Raw genomic sequence first — 13,958 nt, forward strand, 5'->3', positions numbered from 1 at the left:
CTGGAAGCTGGGCACAGGGATGTATCTTGCTCTGGGCTGGACTTGGGGCTTCCATGGAAACCTAATGGGGAAGCCAGATCTGTTGTGATGTTGAGGCTGGGAGTCCCTTCATCCTCTACTCAGGTTGTATCTATGTGTATATAAAATCATATATCCTAAAGATACCACAGACTACATTGACCTTCATTCCAAAGAAACCAAACACTGGGTAAGGGCTGGCATGCTTGGAGTCTCTCGCCACTTGGACAATGGGATTGCATGAAATGACATTGTATGCTCAGGTTTGCTATATTAGTTTCCTGTATTTGTTAGTTAATGAAAGAACACACACAGCACACTTTTGGTGCTTCAGATGAAGTTTGGTTGGTTTTAATCAAAGCCATTTCTTGCCAGAGACAGAAGCAAGTTACAGAAGTTTCAAATGAAGTTGTATCTTTCTGCTCCGTGTTTCCTGTGCTTTAATACAGAACAGCCTTTGGAGCTATTAATTCAGTCAAATAAATGCAATTCAAGGAGGATCCAGGAGGGCAAAACCCTTCCTGCAAGTTGTCATTTCTGCTGAACTCCCTCCCACCCAAGTACTTTTCTACATAGGGATAACAACATACATTCCTGCCTTGCGAGTCAAATGCCTTGTGAGTCTAACGTTTTGGCTCCCGAATGCCGCAAACCAGGAAGTGAGTGTTCTGGTTTGCAAACATTCTTTGGAACCTAAACGTCTGAGAGGGCTTCCATGGCTTCCATTCTTTGGAACCTAAACGTCTGAGAGGGCTTCCATGGCTTCCAATTGGTTGCAGGAGCTTCCTGAAGCCAATTGGAATCTGCACCTTGGTTTCCGAACATTTTGGAAGTCGAACGGACTTCCAGAATGGATTCCCTTCGACTTGAGAGCCAGTGTGGTGTGGTGGTAAGAGCGGTAGACTTGTAATCTGGTGAACCAGGTTCACGTCTCCGCTCCTCCACATGCAGCTGCTGGGTGACCTTGGGCTAGTCACACTTCTCTGAAGTCTCTCAGCCCCACTCACCTCACAGAGTGTTTGTTGTGAGGGCGAGGGGAAGGGAAAGGAGAATGTTAGCCATTTTGAGACTCCTTCGGGTAGTGATAAAGTAGGATATCAAATCCAAACTCTTCTTCTTCTTCTGAGGTACGACTGTACTGTATAGCCACTGGAACCATCTCAAGAGCTGGACCATGAAGTCTGATCTCAGCATCCTAGAATAAGTTGAAAGGTTGATGGGGCCAGAAGGACAGGGCAGTTTTATAGTAGCAGCTACCGGTAGTTATCTGTCTTGGAAGCACTCTTCCTGGGATATGGTGGGGAGCAAGGAGTCAAAATAAAGGAAGAGCAATTGATTTCTAAACAAGCCAACCACTCTTGCTCACACACAGAAGGAACCATATGGGGAGATTATCCAGATAAAGTATCGTTGGGAGGAAAACTGGAAAGCTTCCTTCATAGACTTTCACCTGACTCCAAATACCTCTCTGGTTCTGTTAGCACAGCACATGCGAGAAGGGAAGAAATTAGCATTATGTCTGCTGGTGGCAGCTGCAGATTGGGAAAGAAGAGACCCATGCTGAAATCTGTCCCCCAGTTTCTCAGAAGAGCAACAAGTTGGGAGAAGGGGAAAACCTGAGTGACAAGAGCACGTTGCTTCTGATGTCTTGACACTGAGGTTGTGGCTGCTCTAAGCTACGCTAGCCTATTTATTGCAATATTCGCTGTGACAGCAAATGAACTCATTCCACATGAAAAGATCCTCTGATTTGGAATTTTGACAATTCTGGACGCAACCAACGTCAGAAATGACCATGCTGTTTCCTGGAAACCAAAAGAGAGAGAACATAAGGGACCTTGTGTGATATAAGGGGCATTCTTTATTAGCGGCTGATCTTTCTTTACAGCCTGAGATCTCATTTAGCAGAACTTTGTATTTTACACATATGCTCATAGCAGGTATCTCAACAGAATGAGCTCTAGTTCTGTGCTGGAATTTTCACTGACACAAGCTCGCAGATGATTAAAATTGAGCAGGAATTTGAACAAAAATGGAAGAGGGAAAATATCTGAGAAGTCAGAGTTTTCAAGAAAGTTGGGCTATATCTTTCCCAAGAGCCTTTGTGGTCTATATATCAGTTTACAGAATGAAGGGGAAGGGACACAACATACTTAGATGTAATGATTCTCAGTTTAGAGGATTCCCAAACTTCCATCCTCTCTCTCTGAGCATCCAGTTACACTTCTGAGTGACCAAATCCCTGTTCAGAAGATGCCCACACACAACACAGATAGGTTCAATTAAAGTGCATGGGGGGGGAGAGCAATATGATACTTTCTAAGCATGCCTTCTCTGTTCTGACCTGACTGTCCATCAGGTCTCTCTGGTGGCCACAGTTCAGCATGGATCTGAAAGGGGACCTATTCTGAAGAGGTTCCCTCTTGAATAGAAGAGCTCAGTGCATAAACATTTGAGGCTCCCATTAGACCTACTGTGTGGCCACTGACAATCTGTGAAGAGGAGCCTTTCCCAACCATGGGACCCCAGATGTTGTTGGACTACAACTCCCATCATTCCTAGCTAGCAAGACCAGTGGTCAGGGATGATGGGCATTGTAGTCCAACATCATCTGGGAGTGTAAGGTTATTACTTTGCTTTCTAGCATCTATGGCCTGAGGGGAGCACTTCACTCTGCCTAATGGTAGGGTTGGCCCTTATCCAAGAAGAATCATGAGGAAGAGAGAAATCTGCTAGCTCCAATTTTCAGTGTACCTTGGGTAGGGATGGTGAGAAAATCGTATCAGTTTCCACTTCCTGAAACAATATGTGACCTGAAACCTAGCTATCCTTCAAAATTTGCACTTTTCTGAATGTTGTGTTGCAATTCTCAGGGGTGGTGTGGGGAACATGTACAAAAAGGTTTATCTTGCAAAGAAGCATGTCTGAAACAGGCATATATTGTTGACAGCAATGTGCAAAAAATGCATTGTTTTAGGAGTAATTGCTGGCATATTGAAATGCAACAAACTTTTGCGAGGCCTTTTTTTAAAAAAACCAACCCAGTAAATTAATGTGGTTATAGGGTGTACTTGAGCTTTGATGCTGGGGAGAAAAATGTAACTCTACTCTTGAGGGAGGAAATTGATTGTTAAACCACTTAGGTTTCATAATGTCAATACAGCCAAAAGAGGAGGCAAAGGCTGCAATCCTACACCCACTTACGTGGGAGTAGGTCCTATTGAACTCAGTGAGAATTACTTCTGTTCATGCATGTATAGGATTGCACGGAAAGGTGCTACAGACTGGAATCCCCCTCCTTGGTATTCAAATCAGTCAAATGTTGGTTTTGCTCCGACTTCTCTAGAGGTGGAGATAACTTCTGGGACATAACCAGCTTTTGTGAATCCTTCAGAACCACAAAGGAGGCTTGCTGAGAGCAAAGGTATTTTCACTGAGACCCATTTGGAAGCACCCTCATGGGAAGGCAGGGGTGGGGAACCTCAGACCTAGGGGCTCCCCTAAGCCACACACCCTCTCCCTAGACAACACCCCTTGCCGGTCCTGCTCCACCACCACCCCATAAGTACTTTTGGCTGGCCAGAATATGTCCTTTGTTTGTCACAGTGCTTCTTCTTTGCCCCGACAGAGATGCATGTAGATGCCTTCAGCTTTTGTGTGGCACAAAATGTATGAATCACATTTGTTGTTCTGCCCACTTTTGCCTCTGGCCCTACTAGCGGCTGGATCCCTCAGGCTGAACATTGTCCCCTTTCCCTGCTAAGTCAACCCAGCCGTGCTTTTCCTTGCAGTCTTACCAATGTAAACGTTGCTTGTGAAGCACGCTGCTCCCTGTCCAGCCCAGCACATTTCTTCTCCCTCGGGACAAGGCAGCGTTGGGATCGGCTTGTCACAAGAGTAGCACCACATGGCATTTGCTGCAAATAGTAATTGTTGTTGTTGCTGTTTATTTATACCCCACCCATCTGGCTGGGTTTCCCCAGCCACTCTGGGCGGCTTCCAGCAAAATATTAAAATACAATAATCCATGAATATTAAAAGCTTCCCTAAACTGGATTGTCTTCAGATGTCTTCTAAAAGTCAGGTAGTTGTTTATTTCCTTGACATCTGGTGGGAGGGCGTTCCACAGGGTGGGGGCCACTACTGAGAAGGCCCTCTGCCTAGTCCTCTGTAACTTTGCTTCTCACAGTGAGGGAACTGCCAGAAGGCCCTCGGAGCTGGACCTCAGTGTCCGGGCTGAACAATGGGGGTGGAGACACTCCTTCAGGCAAAAGAGTGAGAGGAACAGAAATAGGAGAGAGAAGGGAAAAATGGAGGGACAAGAAATCAACACAGAGGGCTTATCGTACACTTTTTGTTCTTGAAATCTGTTTGTAACAGGGAGATTATTATTTTTAAGCGCCATTTGGTAGAGTGAAGTATGAGACCCAAGTTCAAACCTGAGATAGGTAATGGGGAAGAATGCCAAGGCCCTTCAAAGAATGTACAGTGCTTCCCAACCCAACAGACTCCAATTGGGATTGTCTGGGAAGTGTAGCTCTGAGAAGAATTTGAGCCTCCTAACAACTCTCAGACACGACAGTTCCCAAGATTCTTTGGGGGGAAGCCATGGCTATTTAAAGTGGGATGGTACTGCTTGAGTGTGGATGGTTCCTGTAACTGACAGATTCTTCCATCCCATTACATATGCATGTCATTGGTGGAATGCATGTGAATGTTGTCAGTGGCGGGCAGGGAGCAAAGAGCACCTATTAAAAAAAGAAAAGTCAATCTTACGCTTATATAGCAGAAGCGGAAAACACAAAATTTTAGTTAAGCCTAACACGGGATTTACAAGATGTTATGATCTTGCTCCAAGACCAGAAACACTTTCCAGTTTTCAACTTACCAGTGGAAAAGCTGAGAAACAGCCATAGCTCCCCAACCAGAAACTTGTTCATCTTCACCTGTTGGGTTGCTGACATTGCTTGCCGTTGTTTTAAATGATGAGTAAGGTCTTCCTAGTTGGATTATGAGAACAGAAGGAAAGCCTTTGTTGGATCATATCGAAGGTCTGTCTAGTCCGGGCTCCTGCTTCGCACAGTGGCCAGAATGATGCCTCCAGGAAGCCCACAAGCAAGAGGTGATTGCCCTCAAGAACATGCTGCCTGCATCTTATAGCCATCACAACTAGCATCCATTTAAAGCCTTGCCCACTAGCCTAGATGGAGGTTATCACTGCTTCACGTAGAAGCAAAAACACACCCTGTGAATAAGTGCTTCCACCTGGCTGCCCTGAATCTCCCTCCCTCCAGATGATGATCTCCATCAATTGAAAAATAAGACAGAGAGTAAAACAAAATAAACACAGGATTGTGGGTCACGTTTAGCAAATCCAGCTGACTAATTACCTCCTGGGACGGTCAATCCTTAACTAGCCTGGGGATGATCTTGGAGCTGGAACATGCAAGGGATAGCACAGTGCTCTTCAAAGTGTGTGCTTGATACACTCAGGATTTTGCCTCCCTCCCTACCTACCTTCCTTTCAGCAGCTCTCTTAATGGGATTTCCAGGAGAGCTCTGAAGCTGCAAACCAAGAAAGAGCACAGCAATGTCCCATCACAAACTGATTTAAAATAGGATCGGAATAAGCTGTGCCCACAGGCTACAGGTTCTCTAGCTTCTTCTCCCACTCCCAGCACACAGCGATGGGAGCACAGCAGTTGATGTTCCCCCTTAGATCATGCTGAGCCTACATAGGCAGGTAGGCATTGATAATATCAATGTTCATAGGCAGCTGAACACCATGGCTTGCAGGTTCAGTTCGCCCACCGAAGCCATTAAAATCTGTGTTTTTATATTGTAAAGTGCCTTGGGATCCTCAGACAAAGGGCAGTATAGAAATTTGATTAATTAATATACACATTTGGAAATGCTGACTAAATAATGGCATCTTCTCTGCTGGGTTGCACTATTGGTGGGGCAATTAGTACAAAGGTAGCCCTTTACTGGGTCAACAATCCCGCATAAAGCTGTAGTGGTGTGTCTCATTGCAGGGCCTAGGTGTGGTGTAGTGGTTCAAAGCAGTGGACTTGTAATCTGGTGAACCGGGTTCGCTTCCCTGTTCCTCCACATGCAGTTGCTGGGTGACCTTGGACTAGTCACACTTCTTCGAAGTCTCTCAGCCCCACTCCCCTCAAAGAGTCTTTGTTGTAGGGGAGGAAGGGAAAGGAGAATGTTAGCTGCTTTGAGACTCCCTAGGGTAGTGATAAAGCAGGATAGCAAATCCAAACTCTTCTTCCTTCTTCTTCTAAGTGCAAACTGAAAGAGCAATGCCGCGCTGGGTGGAGAATGAGATATGGTCATGTCAGTGCCTTTTTTAAGTGTTTGTTGTGGGGGAGGAAGGGAAAGGAGAATGTTAGCCGCTTTGAGACTCCTTTGGGTAGTGATAAAGTGGGATATCAAATCCAAACTCTTCTCTTCTTCTTTTTTAAGGGCAATGATGCAACCCTCTCCCATATTGTTTCAAGGGAAAGGGGTTTTACCATTGTTGCAGCTGATGGGCTACTTCTTGTTGTTGTCTCTTTTGAAGGCCCCACTATATCATTTGGTTTTTTTTCTTTTCTGATATGTTTAATTGAATTGCATTACTGCAGTGGGATCGCAACTTACACTGGTTTGACTCATGCAATCACAGCTTTACATGGATTGCCAATAAATAAATAAATAGAGAAGAAGTGGGAGACGCTTGCTTATTTATTTATTTTTATTGGATTTATATGTTAGGATATAGTTCCATTCCAACTTAAAGGGGTACAGGCATGACTATTGTGTGTCACATGCCTGTTTACATTTCCAGCACAGTCTGCTGGGAACTTCCGTTTTGTATATTGCTTTTGCTTTGCTGTTTAGCTGGACACGAAGGGAAGCAGACATGTTTTTTCCTTTGTTCCTGAACTATGCTGAATAAATGCTTACACATGACTCTGTCTGCCACTTCCGTTGTGATAAGATTTCTTCACTCTGCTGATAGAGCATGCACAGCTTCTAAACGTCTCTGAGGCTCATGCCGCTGATTGATGCTGTTCCAAGGGATCGCTGTTCCAAAGGATGCCGTTCCAAGGTGATCGCCCAGCTGCCGGCCGGTGGCTGGAGCCAGCTGGGGGCCTTCCTGAAGCCCCCGTCTCCCCGGCAGTATCCCATACCCAGAGATCTCAGGGCGGTTCACAGAACAAAATCAAATTATAAAACCACAATATACATAATCAAAATAGAAACAACAATCCAATAACACTCCCGCTCTGAAAGAACCTCATTCTAAAAGGGTGTTGGATGTCAATCAAATCAACAAAAGGCCTGGTTATAAAGGAACGTTTTTGCCTGGTGCCTAAAGGTGTATAATGAAGGCGCCAAGAGAAGTTCCCTGGGGAGAGCATTCCACAGATGGGAGCCACTGCAGAGAAGGCCTGTTCTCTTCCTGGGCTCTGGAGGCTACCACAAGAACTCTGGAGGCTCTCATGAGATCTTGGACAGCAGGAGAGGATCCGGGGGTTGTTCTGACTTAGCACAATTTTGCCTTTACACTCAATGCTGTGTATACTTTAAAAACACTATAATCCACTTTGGGTATGATTTGATGGGAAAGGGCCCAAGGAGCCTGTAACACAGATTATTTTAGAGTTTATTTTTGTAATCCCTTCTGAGAGCCTTTTTCCTAAATGGTAGGGTAAAAATGCTGTAAGCAAGCACATAAAATAAAATGGATAGCTCAGCTGGTTAGAGTGTGGTGCTGATAACACCAAGGTTGCAGGTTCAATGCCTGTTTGGGATGGCTGCATATTCCTGCATAGCAAGGGGTTGGACTACTAGATGATCCTCAGGGTCCCTTCCAAATCTACAATTCTATGAAATAAATGAGAATCCACTCAACACACTCATTTGCTTTCTTCCCCTCTTGGACAACATATACTTTATTTTGCAAGTGTTCTCTCTGTATACAAACATTTAAGTATGGTCAGACGAAAGCACAGTCAGAGATATTATTGCTGTCTGTTCAACAAAGGACTTCAGCTCCTAGTCATGCCATGTCATCCACTGTCAATCAAAGTGAACCGAAAGGTAGGGTTTGGACGCAATCTTAGAGAACTAGAGGGGAGGGAAGCACTATGGAGTTAACACCAAAACCTGCAAATAATAATTGCATAATTAGCTCTTGTAAAACATTATTAAAAGGTTTGATCAGGGAACGAAACAGCAGGAATAACCTTTTTATCAAATTCCATAAAATTGTTTCCACATTGTTTTTAATAAAAGTTACCGTTTGAATATTTAAAAAACAACAACAAAGGACTGAAGGATGCAGACATTAAGTTGCCAGAAAATGGAGGAACAGAGAAGCTCCAGAACATCAGGCTAAGCTTAGTAAAGCTGCCAGATATTATTTTTATTACAGTAATCTGTTTGGCAGCAATAAGTATACTTTATGTAGTCGATGCTCAAGTTGGTGACTGTTACACAAACTGAAGTGCAACCGCGGTGCACTCGCCTGATATTTCCCCCTGCAAATGAAAAGTGGGAAAGAGGAGATTACAGAGGATCTGCATAGAGAATCCCTAAGTGTCAGTACATGCTCATCATTTCTATGCATGACTCGTGTTTTATAAGCTTCCTCCATACTGTGTTGAAATATGAGGACAGGTGGGGTTTGTCTGTGCTTGATTTTGCTTGTGCATGCATGTTCATGAAGCAGATGGGGAATATTAAAAATAATTTAAAAATTCTATTAGTCCTGTCTTCCAATGCTAGGCCAGGGGTTTATGCAAAATAAATAAATAAATAAATAATTCTGGGCAACAGGGGTACCAACTTGAATAACATATGGGGGGCAAGTAAGCTCTGTCCCACATAATTGATCACAAGAAGTGTCACACTCACACCATTTGCTTTGCAATGCCCATCAACTTGGGGGGGCAACTCCCTCAAATATTTTATGGGGGGGACTAAGGGGACCTCAGCCCATAGGAGTAGGCTCCTATGCTGGACAATGTAGTTTGTTAAGGGTTTGCAGGAGTTGTAACTCTCTCGGGGTGACTACAGTGCCCAGAATTAGTATAGTGTGCTTGCAGTAAATTAATTCACATTAAATTGAATTTTGGAATGGATACATTTCAAACTACTAGTTCTCGCAAGCCTGCTTCTTTTAGTACTTCACACAACTCTAAGAGTAAATTGCCCAAATAATTATTTCCCACAGAATCACCTTTGGAAATTCTTTGAATGAAGCAGAATCTACTGGGAGAGACATCACAGACTTTCTGTTTTGAGCATGTGTTATCTTTTCTAACTCTGGTACATTTATGGCATTTAAGTCCTCCAACTGCATGAGCAAACAGAAAGGGGGAGAATGGGAGGTCAAAAATATAAACATACCAAATACAATCCATCTTGAGAAAATGGTCAGACAGGCCAATGGCTACGGATGAGTTCAGAAGGATCTCATAGAACTCTTGCCACAGCAAGCAGTGGTGAGTTAAGGCTGGGGGGCAGGCAACTTTTCCCTCAGGGGAATATGCAGATGGGTCAAAACCCCAAGGAGGTGGTAACACCAGACCCCCCCAAGTGTCTCTATTTTCCAGGGACAGTCACAGATTTACAGAAGCCATCCTGGTTTCTGATTTGATCCCGGAATGTCCTGCTTTTCCTTACAACATCCCTATTTTCATCAGTGAAATGTTGGAGGGTATGGATTTATCCAAACCCCCGAGCCATCTGAAGACAGCCCTGTATAGTTTTTAATGTTTAATGTTTTATTATGTCCTTAAATATGTTGGAAGTCAGTCAGATGAGTGGGGTATAAATAGGAAAAATATTATTATGGAATAGCACGTCCCTATTTTCAGCAGAGGAATGTTGGAGGGTATGTGACACCCTCTCTCTCTCTCTCTCTCTCTCTCACACACACACACACACTCCCCAAAATGTCTGCACCCCTGTGTGGGTATCAGCTTCCACTTGCACCCTGCCTTCCTCCCACCTCCCACCTCCCGCCCCTCTTCCTTACTAGCTTGCCTCAAGCCAGCCTGTCCAGATGTACTAGAGGGCCACACAGAGAAAGGCTGGCATTTTCAGAAGACACCATACGAGGAAAGGAAATGCCCATGTAGAAGAGTAGAAGAAGAGGAGTTTGGATTTGATATCCTGCTTTATCACTACCCTAAGGAGTCTCAAAGCGGCTAACAATCTCCTTTCCCTTCCTCTCCCACAACAAACACTCTGTGAGGTGAGTGGGGCTGAGAGACTTCAAAGAAGTGTGACTGGCCCAAGGTCACCCAGCAGCTGCATTTGGAGGAGCAGAGACGCGAACCCGGTTCACCAGATTACGAGTCCACCGCTCTTAACCACTACACCACACTGGCTCACATGTGACTCTGGGCAACTGGAAACAACGAAGCATGCCTTTTTTCACTGCCAATACTATACAGATATACAAGCTAGGTTCATCTTACCTACACTACATAAATTCCCAGGTCACACAGAGCAACGTTATACCTCTCTGCTGCTTGAAGATGAAAACCCAGATGTTACATATTCAGTTGCTAGATTCTGCGCTGCCATGATGGATATTTGTCGAAGGATGGTTTGTTCCACAAACTAGGCTCAAAATGCAAGACCTTTGCTCCTTCACGCTCCCTCCGTAATAGTTGCTTTTAACAGTTTGTCCTTTCTATCTTTTTAAGTATGTATGATATAATCACCTTTTAATTACTAGGATGTGTGTGTTTTTATCCCTTACGTGTTTTAAATCTTATGTGTTCAGCTTATCCGTATGTTTTATCTTATGCTGGTCTGTGACCCAAATAAAGTTTGATACCAATACTGAGAAAGGCTGAGTGCCACATGTGACCTGCAAGGCATGGATTGCACACCTGTGAGTTAAGGGAATGGTTCTGCCCTATAGAAAAACACTGGGACACTTGTCAAAAACTCCTTGTTTTGCAGAGAGGCAGTGTGGTGCAGTAGTTACAGTGTTAGATCAGTGACGGTGTTTGCTGTTTTTCAGCTCAAGCCAAATAAAAGAGAATAATATCACCACAACAGATCCTAGCTGAAGTAAAGGTCACAGGAAGTTACAGAGGCTAAAGTTTAGCTCGGAAGTATCTCAAGGAATTCTTAATCACAGTAGGCAGCAATGATTTAAGGCAGCGGTTCTCAACCTGTGGGTCCCCAGATGTTGTTGGACTACAACTCCCATGATCCCTGAGCTCTGGCCTTGCTAGCTAGGGGTGATGGGAGTTGTAGTTCAACAACATCTGGGGGCCCACAGGTTGAGAAAGGCTGATTTAAGGGGTTGTATATGTATGTGTTCACATGTGGGTTTATGTGCAGATACACAAATACATTCTCTTTCACACACACAGGTATAGATCCCTCCAAAAATGTTTCCCAGAGCACCTTACAAACTATGTCAACACATATACAGCAGCGGAGCAAGCTGATTGGGCGCCTGGGGCGGCACGCATGCAGGACCGTTCACCTCTGAGGAGTCCATAGCTGTCAACTTACAGATTTGAAAATAAGGGACCAGCAGCCTCGAAAATAACGGATCAGCAGCCAAAATAAGGGATTTTCCGGGCTCAAGTATGTTCAACTTCTGTGCTCTTCCGAGCCAAAGGCAGAAAGCCCAGCCAGCAGCCAAACGAAGCCTCATCAATAAGGGACAGCCGCGGGACATGGCGCTAGAAAAGGGACTGTCCCGCCAAATAAGGGACACTTGACAGCTATGGAGGAGTCTGCTTGCCTCCTCCCACTCAGCCACCCTACAGCTGAGGGAGAGGCAACGGGTGGACTGTTTGGGGTAGCGCGGAGCCTGCGGGAGGTCAGTCACCACGTCACTCCCAGGAAAAACGTGTGGCTCAGGCAGGCTGCAGGCCCTACGGTGAGTGCCGCCCACCATTTTGTCACTGCCCTCAGTGGGGACACCCAGGGCGGACCGCACCCACCCCTCTTGCTATGCCCCTGCACAGATATAATACTAAAAAACAACAACATTAAAACTCTTTTGAACATTTTACATTTCCATGCCTTAAACCAGTATGAAAAGCCAGCATAAGTCATATGAAACTATATGAAACATTCGAGGAGGGTGCTTTAAAGAGAGGCCATTACCACCAAAAGTTGGAAAGGGACCTGGAAGACATAGTGGATAGTGTCCAACCAAATTGCCCCTGGAGCAGGCCCAGTGAAAATAATACACTGAAGTTAGGCATCATGACTAACTTCTCTGTTGCTTTCAATGTGTCCACCCTATGACCTAGTTGGGTGCCATGTATCAGCTTATAGAAAGAGACATTGAAATCCTCTCAAGGGGCTGTACTGGGGGAGAAGAGATATCCCTGCCTTTAGGACTTACCTGCTGCTAAAGAGAGTATTATCAAGAAGCCAAGAGCCACAATCTTATTCATCGCAGCTTTCATTCTAAAAGGATCAGATAGAAAAATAAACCCATGAATCCGATCCAGAAAGCATGCAAGGTATTCAGTATCTTAGATACGACTTGTACAGGCTAATAGAAAAGTTATTTTCTACCCTTTCAATTGTTTAGAAATCTTTAAAAAAAATTAAATGAGAACATACTATTTAATAACACTTTTCCTCTTCAGTTTGTGGATTTTTTTTGGGTGGGGGGGTAATGAAAAAGAACCAACATTTTAGTGCAAATTTCTCCTATTATGCACATTTAATGCAATTTCCCCCATTTTTTGGCAAAGTGATTTCCCCTCACAAATACATTTAGCATGTTATTTTCACTAATATATGCATTTATATGCACAACTGACCCCAGTTTCTGATTTTTGTACACATTACTTGGCATTGCAAAATTCGGAAACTTGTGCAAATTTTGAAGGATTGCATTCTTTGGTTTGCACATAGCTTTAGAAGGGACAGATTTGGTGAGCTTGCCTTTAAATGGAAATTTCTCCCCCATCTCTAGTAAATAACAGCTCTGGATTTTCCATCTGCATATGTGGCTAGTGCTGGGGCCCCAAAGTGACCACAGAGATATCATCTGCTCTTTTGGAATTCCATGGAATTCTAGTCAATACTGATCCAGAGCAGAACTCCATGGCAGGTTGTGATAGCAAGGCTCATCCTATCACAGAGGATCTCTTGCATACCCTGCTTGCTCATTAACCCCTGCTTATATCCAAAGTACTGGGACGTAGGTGGCGCTGTAGGTTAAAATACAGAGCCTAGGACTTGCTGATCAGAGGGTTGGGGGTTTGAATCCCTGCGATGGGGTGAGCTCCCGTTGCTCAGTCCCAGCTCCTGCCAACCTAGCAGTTCAAAAGCACGACAAAGTGCAAGTAGATAAATAGGTACCACTCTGGCGGGAAGGTAAACGGCGTTTCCATGCGCTGCTCTGGTTCCCCAGAAGTGGCTTAGTCATGCTGGCCACATGACCCGGAAGCTGTACGTCGGCTCCCTCGGCCAATAAAGCGAGATGAGCGCTGCAACCCCAGAGTCAGTCACGGCCCGACCTAATGGTCAGGGGTCCCTTTACCTTTAGATCCAAAGTAATCAGACATCAGGCAACATCACTTCTGTTAAAACTTGGAGCCAGAACTCAAAGAGCAGAATGGATAAGGATGCAATCGTATCTCACCTGGTGGCAGTAAAAGCCACTTGCTAAGCACCTCCCAGTCCTTGCTGGAAAATAGTAGGCAATGTTCTCTTTGAAGTTTCACCAAAATCCAGACAGGGGTCTTAGATGCTTCTGCTGGGAAGTGCATTGAAACGTTCAACAGACAATGGGCATTTGGTCTTTGATGAAATTGAGTTGTTCACTGGGAAAAGGTCAGTGCATGGGCAGCCCAAGCTGGTGGCATTTTCATGAGGCCACAAAGTGCACCATGACCCTGTCGGGTGGAGGACTTCTAGTAAGGATCAAATGATGATGCCGT

At 44.6% G+C, this 13,958-nt stretch overlaps 1 protein-coding gene across 2 annotated transcripts; it reads right to left on the reverse strand.

Moving 5' to 3' along the window:
• Positions 1-8,415: 8,415 nt before the first annotated feature.
• On the reverse strand, positions 8,416-13,729 carry PATE3 (prostate and testis expressed 3; the record flags this gene model as incomplete). 2 transcript variants are annotated; one of them, XM_081889636.1, is made up of 4 exons in its annotated part: positions 13,661-13,729; positions 12,407-12,471; positions 9,257-9,373; positions 8,416-8,555 (listed from the first exon to the last, which is right to left on the reverse strand). In XM_081889636.1, the coding sequence occupies exons 2-4, from the start codon at positions 12,468-12,470 to the stop codon at positions 8,416-8,418; spliced, it is 321 nt and encodes a 106-aa protein (XP_081745762.1). In that variant the 5' UTR covers position 12,471; positions 13,661-13,729. The 2 variants fall into 2 exon arrangements, with proteins under 2 accessions (XP_081745762.1, XP_081745763.1); XM_081889637.1 differs by lacking the exon at positions 13,661-13,729 and adding an exon at positions 13,559-13,607.
• Between the last annotated feature and the right edge of the window lie 229 nt (positions 13,730-13,958).

Source organism: Podarcis melisellensis, assembly GCF_964234715.1.
Source record: "Podarcis melisellensis genome assembly, chromosome: 15".
Classification (NCBI taxonomy): Eukaryota; Metazoa; Chordata; class Lepidosauria; order Squamata; family Lacertidae; genus Podarcis; species Podarcis melisellensis.